Below are 11162 nucleotides of genomic sequence, written 5' to 3'. Positions count from 1 at the left end.
TTAATGATCATTGCCCATATTGACTAAGATTAATCCACTGAAAGACAAAATTACACAGACAGAAAAAAAAGACATCAGGCTGCTCAATGCAGACCCTGAAGGTGTTACAGTGAACTAACAAGTGCACACTGAGATGTAACCTTACACTGCTGGAGCTGACTGCTGGCACTCCTCCCACATGAGCTGGCATAAGCCAAAACTCTTCCCGCACCCGAGCACAGGGGCACGTACCTCCTTCCTGTGATCTATACCACCTGCCCCCACCGCAGATGCTGTTTACAGACAGAACTGGCATCTGGCTCTACATCTTTCTCTTTAAGAAATGTGAGGGAACGGATGAGTTGAGAGATTTGTAGTGGTTATTTTGTTCCCGTTTCTTTTAATTTATCGGAGGCCTCACCCCTGACGTGCAGTGCCGCAGAGAGGACAGCTGTCTCACTGAACGTGCCAGAAGCCGAAGGCCGGTGCAAACTGTTCTCAAGCTTCTACTTTGCATATTTGGGTTGCACTTAATGCGGATAAGCTCTGGGCTAATGGACCTTTTTAAATCTTGAACCAAAGTAGGTTCAATATCTTTCCACTTAAGACCTACTTGAGGTGGATGGAACGAGAAATTGTTACTAAGGTATGCCGTTTTTTTTAAATATTACAACCACATCTGTCAGCATGTTGATTATATGTACAATTAATATGAGAAAGGAAGAAGAGAAAAAAATGGTTTAATTTTTGAAAATGAAGAAATTAAAGACATAAATATTAGTATTGAAGTTTTACTGTGTACTGTAAATTAAAATTATTACATACTCAATTTTTTTAGTTCACAGTGAAATATTACAATTGCAATATTCATTATTTTGTTTAATATTTTAATTTTTTATTTAATCGTAGTAATAATAATAATAATGATATAGTCATCGTCACAAAATTAGACAAATCACAAAATTGTAACCAACTGTACAGACCTACAAACATGTAGAGCAAACCTGGAGCTTTAAAAAAAAAAAAAAAACAATAATAATAATATTTTTGACCAGAAAACTCAATTCGATTTTTCCTCAAATCATGGTGATATTTTGCAGAAATTAACAAAATATTAGAGATGCACCGATTGCAATTTTCTTGGCCGATTCCGATTTCCGAGTTTACAGATGTTCTCTCACTTAAACAACTCTCAAAATAAAGTGCGGTAGGAATAACAATTAACTGAAAATGAGTTGCTGAGTTGCACTTCACACTTGAGCTACTAGTTAAAAAAAATAAATATCATGCCTGTAAACATGTCTATTGGAGAGGAAAAAGACAATTTTTACACTTTCAAGTCATTTGTCAAGAAAAATATATTTTTTTCCCTTTTTTTTTTTAAATGACCTTTTGTAGTGTAATAGCTCTAATTATGGGCCGATCTCCATAAAAGTTCGCTTGCTTCTTTAGAATCAGATGGCGCATATGCTCACCTAATTTCTCCATGCATTTGTTTTGATTTCTGCATGTCTCTCTCTCTCTCTCTCTCTCTCTCTCTCTCTCTCTCTCTCTCTCTCTCTCAGACAGGCTGCATGAGCCTCATCTGCACAACATGGATATATCATCAATCTCCATTTACACTGAATGCAATAAAATCAGAATCATTGTCATGTGAACATTTTTGGTGGCCAAGTTTTAGAGCTTCCCTAGTTATTTTTGTTTTTGACATTTTAATCAGGCTTCCTGTCTGGTCGGGCAAGGGAAATTCTCTCTCATTTGCTCCTTTAAAAAATCTACTTGTCCCAGACAAGCATTAATCGAGCTCTGTGGTTCCCCCACGGTTCACTTTGGCCCTACAAATTGCGAACTTTGTGTCTTCTTCACTCACAGTGAAAAACTTCCATGCCAATGACATGTTTATATGCGGATGTGAGCATAGGTGTGACGTCAAAAACGGACCAGTCAACAGTCAAGCATGTGGAAAATCGGCTAATTCCAATCCCTGGCCAGTCAGTCGGTGCATATCTACAAAATACCATTATCAATCATTATCAATATCAACTTTTTATTTGCCTTACCCCAAGTCAATATGGCTACAATAAACCTGCAACAAAAATTTAGATTTAGTGCTGTCGGGTTCAATTTGGCTACTAGCTAGTCAGATTCACTTTGATATGGTGAGCACAGATAGCCACAGATACAACCAACAGATTCTAGAAACCATCATATTCATCCACGCAACATAAGTTACTTAAGCACCTGTACTTTTTCCCCAAGGGTTACTTTAAAAGTTTATTTTTCAGTAAAGGAAAGTGCATTTCCATCTCATTCTAAAGCATGGGTTAAATGCAGAGCACAAATTCCGAGTATAAGATGCCATACCTGACCACACGTCACATCACTTTCAACTTCCAACATCACTTTCAACTTCCAACTTTAAAACGTGACTACCGGGTGTTTCATATAACTACCTGCTGACATCAGTGAAGGCCAAACACTTTCTGATCCTTCACAGCACTCCTTTCTGAATTCCACACACAAACTCTCCATCTCCGAATCTCAGAGGCCCTGGATTCAAGTGTTCATGAGTGGAAGAGGCCAGGACGGTTTATTCTAAGGGAGAATCTGACTGTAGGAGCTCTTGTGGTGTTACTGTGAAGCTCCAGTATTGATCGCGGCTTTAGCACAGGACCCCCTGCCCGGATGAAGAGACGACTCTCACACCAAGGTAAGGGTGGTACAATTCAGAGCGAGGGTGGTACGATTCCACTGAAGGGGCCTTGGGGTACATTTCAAAGCGGGAACAAGCTTTGTGGATTCAAACAGCCGATTCTCTGAATTTGCCTACTTCACCATTCAAAGCCACTTCATATCTTCTGTGGTTGTCAAAACTTGGGGTTAAAGTCAACATAAAATGACATTCGCAACCCATTTTACTTCACCACTACAACATATTTCTGACTCAAACAAGGACAAAAATAAATGAAATGAAATGCAGGGCATGACTTGATAGTATCCATCAGAAATGGATTGGATCATGAAAAGTGTGTGTTCTGTACCACAATCAGAACAAGATTGTGGAGGAATACTGCTCTATTGAGACTTCAAAGGACACATTTTAAGGGAGCTTTTAAACCAGGATTTGCAAGAGATGCCTATATAGCTTTTGGGCTATTGGTTAACATAAGACAGTGTTGGTTAACATTAACCAATAGGCCGCACAGCCTAGATGAAATCAGCAAAAAAGGAAAGTTTTGTCAAAAACTATGAAGGTACCAATTTAAAACATCTGGCCATTAATGATAAACTGATCATTATTTGTAGTTAATTAATAATTAACTACAAATAATTACTAAACAAAAGAATGGCTTCAACAACGCCGTCGTCTGTTTGCATGTATAGCATGACAAATAATTAACTGCACTTGAAGCTTTCAGTAAATTAGAAATTAAAACACCCAAAACTGTATATGGCATCATAATGAAGACAAACTATATGTTTATATGTGAAATTCTGGAGGGGACGTCAGATGGCGTCGCGTGGGGACGTAATGACGTATGCCATTAATCGATCTATGTACTATAACATGTAAAACGGGAACATGAAAGGAATATTCTAAAAGCAACTCATGTAAACACCTTAATCGTAATATTGTCTTATTCAGAATAAGGTAAATAATTAGATTACTGATGTCCATGTAAACGTAGTCAGAGTTTTTTTTTTAAAGATGAACTAAGTGAGCGTGATATGATGGCAAAGGTGATCTAAAAATGTAAAAAAATAAGGGAAAACATACACTTAAAGATCCGATATTGGACAGTATATCCAATGCTGACTAATGCTGATTTTTTTTTTTAAATCTAAAAATCGCACAATAACAATATATTATGAATCCCTTTAAACATTTTTCCCCTTTTCAGCAAAATCAACCTATTAATCTATATAATATTTGTCTCAGCACACTATCCTGGGATTTAACATCTAAAACACACTTCAAGAACTTTGACATTACTCATGTCAAGACAATATAAAATACAAAAAAGTCAAGCAACTCGAACCTAACCTACTGAAATATCCGGTGACTGCAGATTCATAATCCAAACATTGTCATATAGGTGGAATTTCAACATCAAGACACCACAGGGGTCTTCAAAGGGGTCATTCGACATTGAAAGTAGAGTCAAATTTTCAAAGCACATGAGAAAACAAAAGACAAGTGTGACAGAACCCAGCACCACACAGAGGGTGAAATAACCAACCCATCCTCGTCTACTATCAATTAAACATGTGTCTTTCCTCAGAGGAATGAGACAGGCTTTAATGAACACACCTTGCAAGAAGAGAGCGAGTGAGAAACGGGCCTGTCAATAACATTAATGCTTTTATTCTAAACACTCTCGTGCCCTCCTGGTGGGCATCAGTCTCTTCAGCGGGGCCTATGATCAAGGGCTTCGCCACCAGCCAATCACCAGTTGCCCAGCGACTCACCCTGGGATGCATGGGGTGCACAGCATGAGCCGCTGGAGGCGCTTGATGCTGGATTGTGAGGTGAAACCGCAGAGCTGCCAGAGTGACTCCCCATCAGCATAATTAAGAGAGAGAGTTTTTTTTTTTTTTTGGTTGTGTGACTTCAGACTGCATTACTTATCTCTTCCTTCCACCCTCTCGCTCCCTCTTTTATTTTAAAGACTTCTCTCACATGCTCTTCCTGCCATGTCTTTGAGAATTGATTTTAATGCCCCTGGTGCGCTTAGAAAAGGACTAGAAAAAAATAGAAAGGGAATGATGGGTACAGGCCAGGCTTTGAAAAAAGAAAAAAGATAACAGGGGTACAAAAAGTCGAAAAGAAAATGAAAAGAAAAAAGGTTGAGCCTTGGCCTAGAGCATGGTATGCAAATCAGGCTCATGTTATCACTCATTTTATGGAGGGGAAAAATAAAAAAAAACAAGTACACCTAACCCTTAGAAAAGAAACTTGTCTCCACAACAAAACACATATATTCATGCCTGTAACATAAACTGTTACGCAAAAAAGTGTATTTAGGTTTAGGGGTATGTCCAGGGGACAGATTGGTCACCTCATCTGGGAGCTGCTGGTAGACGGTCTCTGATGTGGCGAGGATGAGGAGCGGTGTGAATGAGGGTACATCCTGCAGGAGTGTGAGGAAGCTGCTCTTGACCGTCTCACTGATGGCTTCCCACCAGTCACTGATGTGAGGCATATAGATGATGCTGGGTACACAGCGCCGAGCCTCACGAAACACCTACACACAGACACACACACACATACCCAAAGTTACAAATGAACGCATTCACGCTTATGTAAAAAAAATAAGGTGAACAGAGTGCGCTGACTACCATCATCACACATCTTAAGCACAACGACAGTACTACAAGCCCACAGCACCACACACTGGACGTGTGACGTCTTCAAAAGTGATGTTGCGTTTCGTCTTGCCTGAGCGCAGGACTCCTCTGGGGTTTTGGCACTGACGGAGTATAGCGTGGGTAGGTCGAGACGGTGCACAGTGAACTTCTCCAGGTGGTGCAGCACAGCAGGGGCCAGGTGTGTGCTCTGCCCCGCGCCCTGGGGTCCCGTCAGCAGCAGCCGTGGCCGGTAAGAGGTGGGCTGCTGGTAGGCAGAACTGAAACAAATATAAAAGGTCACTATCTATCTGTCTAGTTAGGAACATTCAAATCAAACCTTCAAAACTGCATTTATGAAGCACAGAAATGCTGTCTACAAAAGCTCTAGTTTTGAGAAACAGCCTCAGTTTCTCATTTAGGAAGAGTTGCTGACCAGAGGAATGAAGCTACGATGGCTAAACAAAACTCCAATAATGAAGAGAAATAAAGAAGGTAATTGATAAAGTTGGCAGCTTTTTAGGGAGGATAAATTTTCATGCATTTGACATCTACACTGTATATATTAAGATGAACCACTTGCCAACATCTCATTTAAGTGTGAGGAGCTGCAAGTATTGATGATCACAAGCTAATGCCATAAAACACTGTTTTACTGAACCATGAAGAACAAATCAATGCAAATGCAATTGAAGTAGGTCTGCTGAGGAACACAAGCCATGTCAGTGCCGCCTGTCAGTCCTGCAGCTTTCCAACAGATGGCAGCAAAACACAGTGTTTGACTATCATATAAACCCCTTCAAGACTTTTAAATCTAATAGGTTTTGTTTATTGTTTATTTTCTATTGCCACATCAGCATGAAGGGCTGTATTCATTTAAAAATATATATATATACTTGTTACTCATATTACAATTGAAACATAAGCGTAATAAATGAGGGGTCTCACAGTGTACTTATTAATTAAAGTGTACTGAGGATTAAAGCTGAGTTCTGTATGAACTCAATTGACTCACGTGGTAAAGTGGAGAAAGGGTTTATGGGTCGTGCAGGAAGCTGCTTTCTTCGGCGATCCTGACTGAGTTTCATAAATGGAAGGAGCACCAAGACATTCCTCATCCTCGCTGTACGAGTCTTTCACCAACAGATGATTGTCAGTGTCTGAAATCACAGAGAAACGACTTAAATTTCTGATGACTTTTCTTCAGAGTGATTTAGAATGACAGCATTTTAATACAGAAAACATATGAAACAATATGCAGCAGGAAAAGTATATTATTTATTCTAGATGTAAAAGGCAAGGGCATAAAAAGGCATATTCTGGCAAATAAAGAAGAAACCTTTCTACATTTTTTTTTAATTAAAGTAAAGAGGCAATAAAAATGTGAAATCCATCTTGTAAAACTTTAAAGATTAAAAAAAGTTTAAAATAATTCTAGAGGAAAAAGATTCCACTAACTGAAAAATCAACCATTTATAAAATATGTATAATATTATTCACCAACAAAAGGGTCACTTCTGATTTCATGTTGAATAAAGTAGTTATGCAGATGAATAAACTCAATCCAGGAAAATTAAAAAATCTCACTAGTTGTCAATCCATCTTTAACATATGAAGTTTCTCTTAAAACAAGCAGTTTAATGGAATAATTACAGTAGAGAAAAGCTCAAGACTAAATGGTGGGATGAGTCACATGACGTATTACAAAGCGAGCAGTCATTAAAAATACTGGGAAAATTCTATCCCCATCAGAAATATAAGGTGGTAATTATAAAGCGCTGAATGTAAGGTACAAAAAATAGATCTGAATGGATGATGAAACACGTAAATGAGAAAAGAAGGGCAAAGGGAAAAAAACTAATTAAAGCAATTTTTCCATCTACAGATTTTTCCCAGACCTTCTTTTCTCTGTAAATTAAGGGTGCACACTATTGCTGAAAAACACAATCACTACTTAGCAGTCAGATGTCCGTATGCACAAAGGCACAGATCCCTAAACGAGGCCATATCTGCAGATGAAACTTTGTTTGTAGAAGCATCTTTTAAATTTGAACTAGCACCTCATGACTACACCGCGTTATGTACGAGAAGCTGCAAAAGACACAGGCACAAGTGGAATGTACAAAACATGGTGACATTAATTTTTAAGTAAATATAATGGGCGATATATTGCGTCACCAAAAATTATTGAGGTCATGTACATATATTGCGTTATAAGTCGATATATTGATTATTGCGACAGGCCTACATAAAATCCAACAGCAGGAAATGGGAGCGTACCGTGTGTGTGTTCCCTGTGCAGGAGCTCTGTGTGGGGGAAGACTCGCATCAGGCAGGCCAGTGTTTGGGCCAGTGTGGGCTCCAGCAGGGGCTTCAACACGTAGGAAAGGGCCTGGCCGGGCGGAGCCTGGGCCCTTTGACCCGCAGGTACTATGGAGCGCAGAGCACAACCAAAGTCTTGTGGCCCCAAAACGATGGAGGCCACATCCAGCTGATAACGCTGGCTGCTGCTGTAGATCTGAGGATAGCGCCGCCGCAGAGCCGCTAGCGCAGCCTCTGTGCAAAGTGCTTTGATGTCGGCCCCACAGTAACCTGAGACACAGGGAAACAGCAGAGAACGTCACTATGTGGCCGCCTGTAATACTGTTCAAAACATTAGTAAATAGCTAACTTTAAAAATTTACAAGCTCTTCACAAATTCCATTTTATCTTTTCATTTTTGTTAACTTTCATAATTCTGTTTTCGTTTTCATTTTTCTGGATTACATTTAATGGTTAAAATAAATGTAAGTAAACGTTAGAAAAGAAAAGTTGATATTGCTTAAACTTTATTATTATTACTATTATTGGTAACGCTTTACAATAAGGTTCCATTAGTTAATGGTAGAACAAATGATGAACAATACATTTATTACAGTATTTATTAATCTTTGTTAATGTTAATCAAAATACAGTTGTTCATTGTTAGTTCATGTTAATTCACAGTGCATTAACTAATGTTAACAAGCACAACTTTTGATTTTAATAATGCATTAGTAAATGTTGAAATTAACATGAACTTATTGTATAGTGTTACCCTATTATTATTATTATTATTGTTAACATTAAGAAGTACACTAAGTTGACCGAATAGCCTTGCCTACAGTGAAAATATTAACACTGTGTTCCATTCAACTAATTTTATATTTGGGAAAACAAACTGCTATTTGATTTTGGACTTAATGTTACAAACAATAACCAAGAAGGTACATTTAAAGCAAATAAAATGCTTCAGGGAGTCAAAGTTTCTACATTAATAATAAAATCTGTTGAACAAATGTTGACACCTGTGTAAAACACAGGTAAATGATTTTTGATTATGGGATTTCCATTTGTTTCTTTATGTTTCATCTTCCAAATATCTGACATCAAAACACTTTATGATCCAGAGAAATCAAGTAGTACGAGCTCACTGACTTTGAATATAGATTAAACAAGATTGCCTGTGATTTTGTCACTTTGTGCAGCATTTCACTATCAGTGAAGAAAGAAATGACTTGAAACCCAAAACGTGTTAATGCTGCGACTAGTTGGGTTGAGATATAGAGCTGAAGCTAGAAAAGCATCTCTTTTTCGTCCATCTTACCGACACATTTCTCAGCTAGCTCATCTATGAAGGGTTCAGCAAGCTTGGGGCTCCAGTCCCTGGTGTGGATTTCCAGAATGTGCTTTCGAGCCTGTTGATGAGCATAAACACAATCACAGACAGTGTACAGATAAAACAAGGCACTTCAAAACGCACAGCAAAACTTTTTTGATCATAAACACCTAACAAAGGGGCTGGTAAAAACATAAGAGCTAACGTTTGATTAGCCAGCACCCTGCTGAGAAGACAAACTACATACACATCCAGGAATTAGACCAGCACAGAGCTGAACTCATATTACAGCAACATCAAATCAAAGCTCAGGCATAGATGATGCACACAATACTGGGGTGTAGATATGTTTGACAATTATATAAGTTGTGTTTTAGTTTTATAAGTGTAAACTGATCTGTTTCTATTCTTGTTTGTTTGTTGTCACTACCACTTGAGATTCTTTTTTTCCTGTGACAAAGTATATAATAAAATAATAATATAATGAACAAAAATAGATATGTATATATGGAGTCTAAGTCCACTAGTGAATATACAGTATATCAAGTATTTAGTATTTTCTCATTACTAATTACATTTTAAATTTTGACAACAACTCTGATTAAATATATATGATATACAAAAAAAATGTATATATGGGGCCTGAAACCATTAGAGAAAATGTATTTGTATTTTTACAATTTAATGTAATTTTTTCATTACAAATTATAAGCTGTACATTTTTAAACAAACAAACACAATTTTTTTTATGATTTTCATGCTACAAAATAAAATCCAGATTTAGCGTAGTCTAAAACTTTTGGACCCCAATTGTACAAAATAATATTATATTATTTATTACAATTATTCAACAAAATAGTACTGCATTAAATTCTGTTGATCATCAATGTTTTCAATTTTTCTGGTTTCATTGATGTATATACAATATACTGATCTGTTCAAATGCTGTTTAATGCTCTCACCCTATTAGAAATCCTCATTTTTGCTCAATACTGCTCTGACTGGTGGACAAAGGAAAAATATATATATTTATCATCTAATGGTATCAATTTAAAAACATACTTCCCTCAATGTTTATTTGTAGATTGAAGTGCTTAATATTTGGTCAAAACATTAGCTTGACTGTATAAATGACTTTATGCAAGAAATTTACAAGTTACTCATTTTAAAGGTAACATTAAAGGCTTCAACTCTGATCATGAAATGTTTTGATCTAAAGCAGGAATGCTCTGATATCAGCAGAGATCGGCATGCTAAACTAATCTCATCAAAATTAACTGGCATTCCATTTGTCAAATTGTCAACGAGCTGGAACAAACAGAATCTATGAGATTATCACAGATAAAAGACATGTTTTAGCGGCCAAACCAGCTGCAAAATACTTGAAACTGAGCTGTCAGACTATTTCAGGATTTTGAGTGAGGGACACGAGGACGCTTTGGGGCACAGAGTATCAGTTGGCTAAGAAATACTCACTGAAGTTAAAAAGGTTTCACGCACCTTTTTATCTGGCAGGTTGAACAGAAACTCCCGGTCAAAGCGTCCGGGCCTCCTGAGTGCGGGGTCGATAGAGTCGAGTCTATTTGTAGCACCGATGACCACTATCTCCCCCCGGCTGTCCAAACCATCCATCAATGCCAGTAATGTAGACACTATGGAGCTAAAAAATAAAAAGATAAAACAAAATGACTGGCTAACCTTGTCAAATGTAAAATGAATAGGTGTTGTTGTGTAAATGTGTGTAGTACATCAAACTCTTTGAAAGAGCAAGAAAAATCTTGTTTTCCATGATACATTCCTTGTAATACCAAAACGCTTTGTGTGGAAATCATATCGAACTACATGATTTCTTCAGGAGCTTTTCTACTGTAATCCTGGTGATGAAATCTTTGGCAATAGCCACCGCATTAATTCAAATGCATTACCTGTGAATTTGATCCTGCCTGCTGGAGCGAACAGGAGCGAGGCCATCAATCTCATCAAAAAAGATGATGGAGGGTCTCATGAGGTATGCCTGCCAGGACAAGAGGAAAACATCACCAACTGGATAATCACATATCTAACACTTCAAAACAGCTGGAGAGAGAACAGACCCTGACACCTGTTTTATAGGGATATATGATTCACTCTAAATCTAAAAAGACTACTTGTGATACACTACAAGAATCAACAAAGAGGAAAAAGAAGCTTTAGAGGACAA

General features: G+C 37.7%; 1 protein-coding gene across 4 annotated transcripts in view; it reads right to left on the bottom strand.

The window, feature by feature from the left end:
* The window catches only part of LOC107697175 (ATPase family AAA domain-containing protein 2B-like), a 150478-nt gene that overhangs the window by 102312 nt on the left and 37004 nt on the right, over positions 1-11162 (bottom strand). For all 4 annotated transcript variants that reach the window (XM_016497846.1, XM_016497845.1, XM_016497847.1 and 1 more), the window contains 7 exons: positions 10888-10976; positions 10463-10622; positions 8951-9041; positions 7606-7917; positions 6341-6485; positions 5420-5606; positions 5040-5225 (listed from right to left, as the gene is read on the bottom strand). In XM_016497846.1, the coding sequence (XP_016353332.1) occupies positions 5040-5225; positions 5420-5606; positions 6341-6485; positions 7606-7917; positions 8951-9041; positions 10463-10622; positions 10888-10976 (1170 nt within the window). The remainder of the gene's footprint in view (positions 1-5039; positions 5226-5419; positions 5607-6340; positions 6486-7605; positions 7918-8950; positions 9042-10462; positions 10623-10887; positions 10977-11162) is intronic.

Source organism: Sinocyclocheilus anshuiensis, unplaced genomic scaffold (genome assembly GCF_001515605.1).
Source record: "Sinocyclocheilus anshuiensis isolate Anshui unplaced genomic scaffold, SAMN03320099.WGS_v1.1 scaffold38, whole genome shotgun sequence".
In the NCBI taxonomy this organism is placed as follows: domain Eukaryota; kingdom Metazoa; phylum Chordata; class Actinopteri; order Cypriniformes; family Cyprinidae; genus Sinocyclocheilus; species Sinocyclocheilus anshuiensis.
The sequence above is the reverse complement of the archived record's forward strand: the minus strand, read 5'-3'. Positions and strand labels throughout refer to the sequence as shown.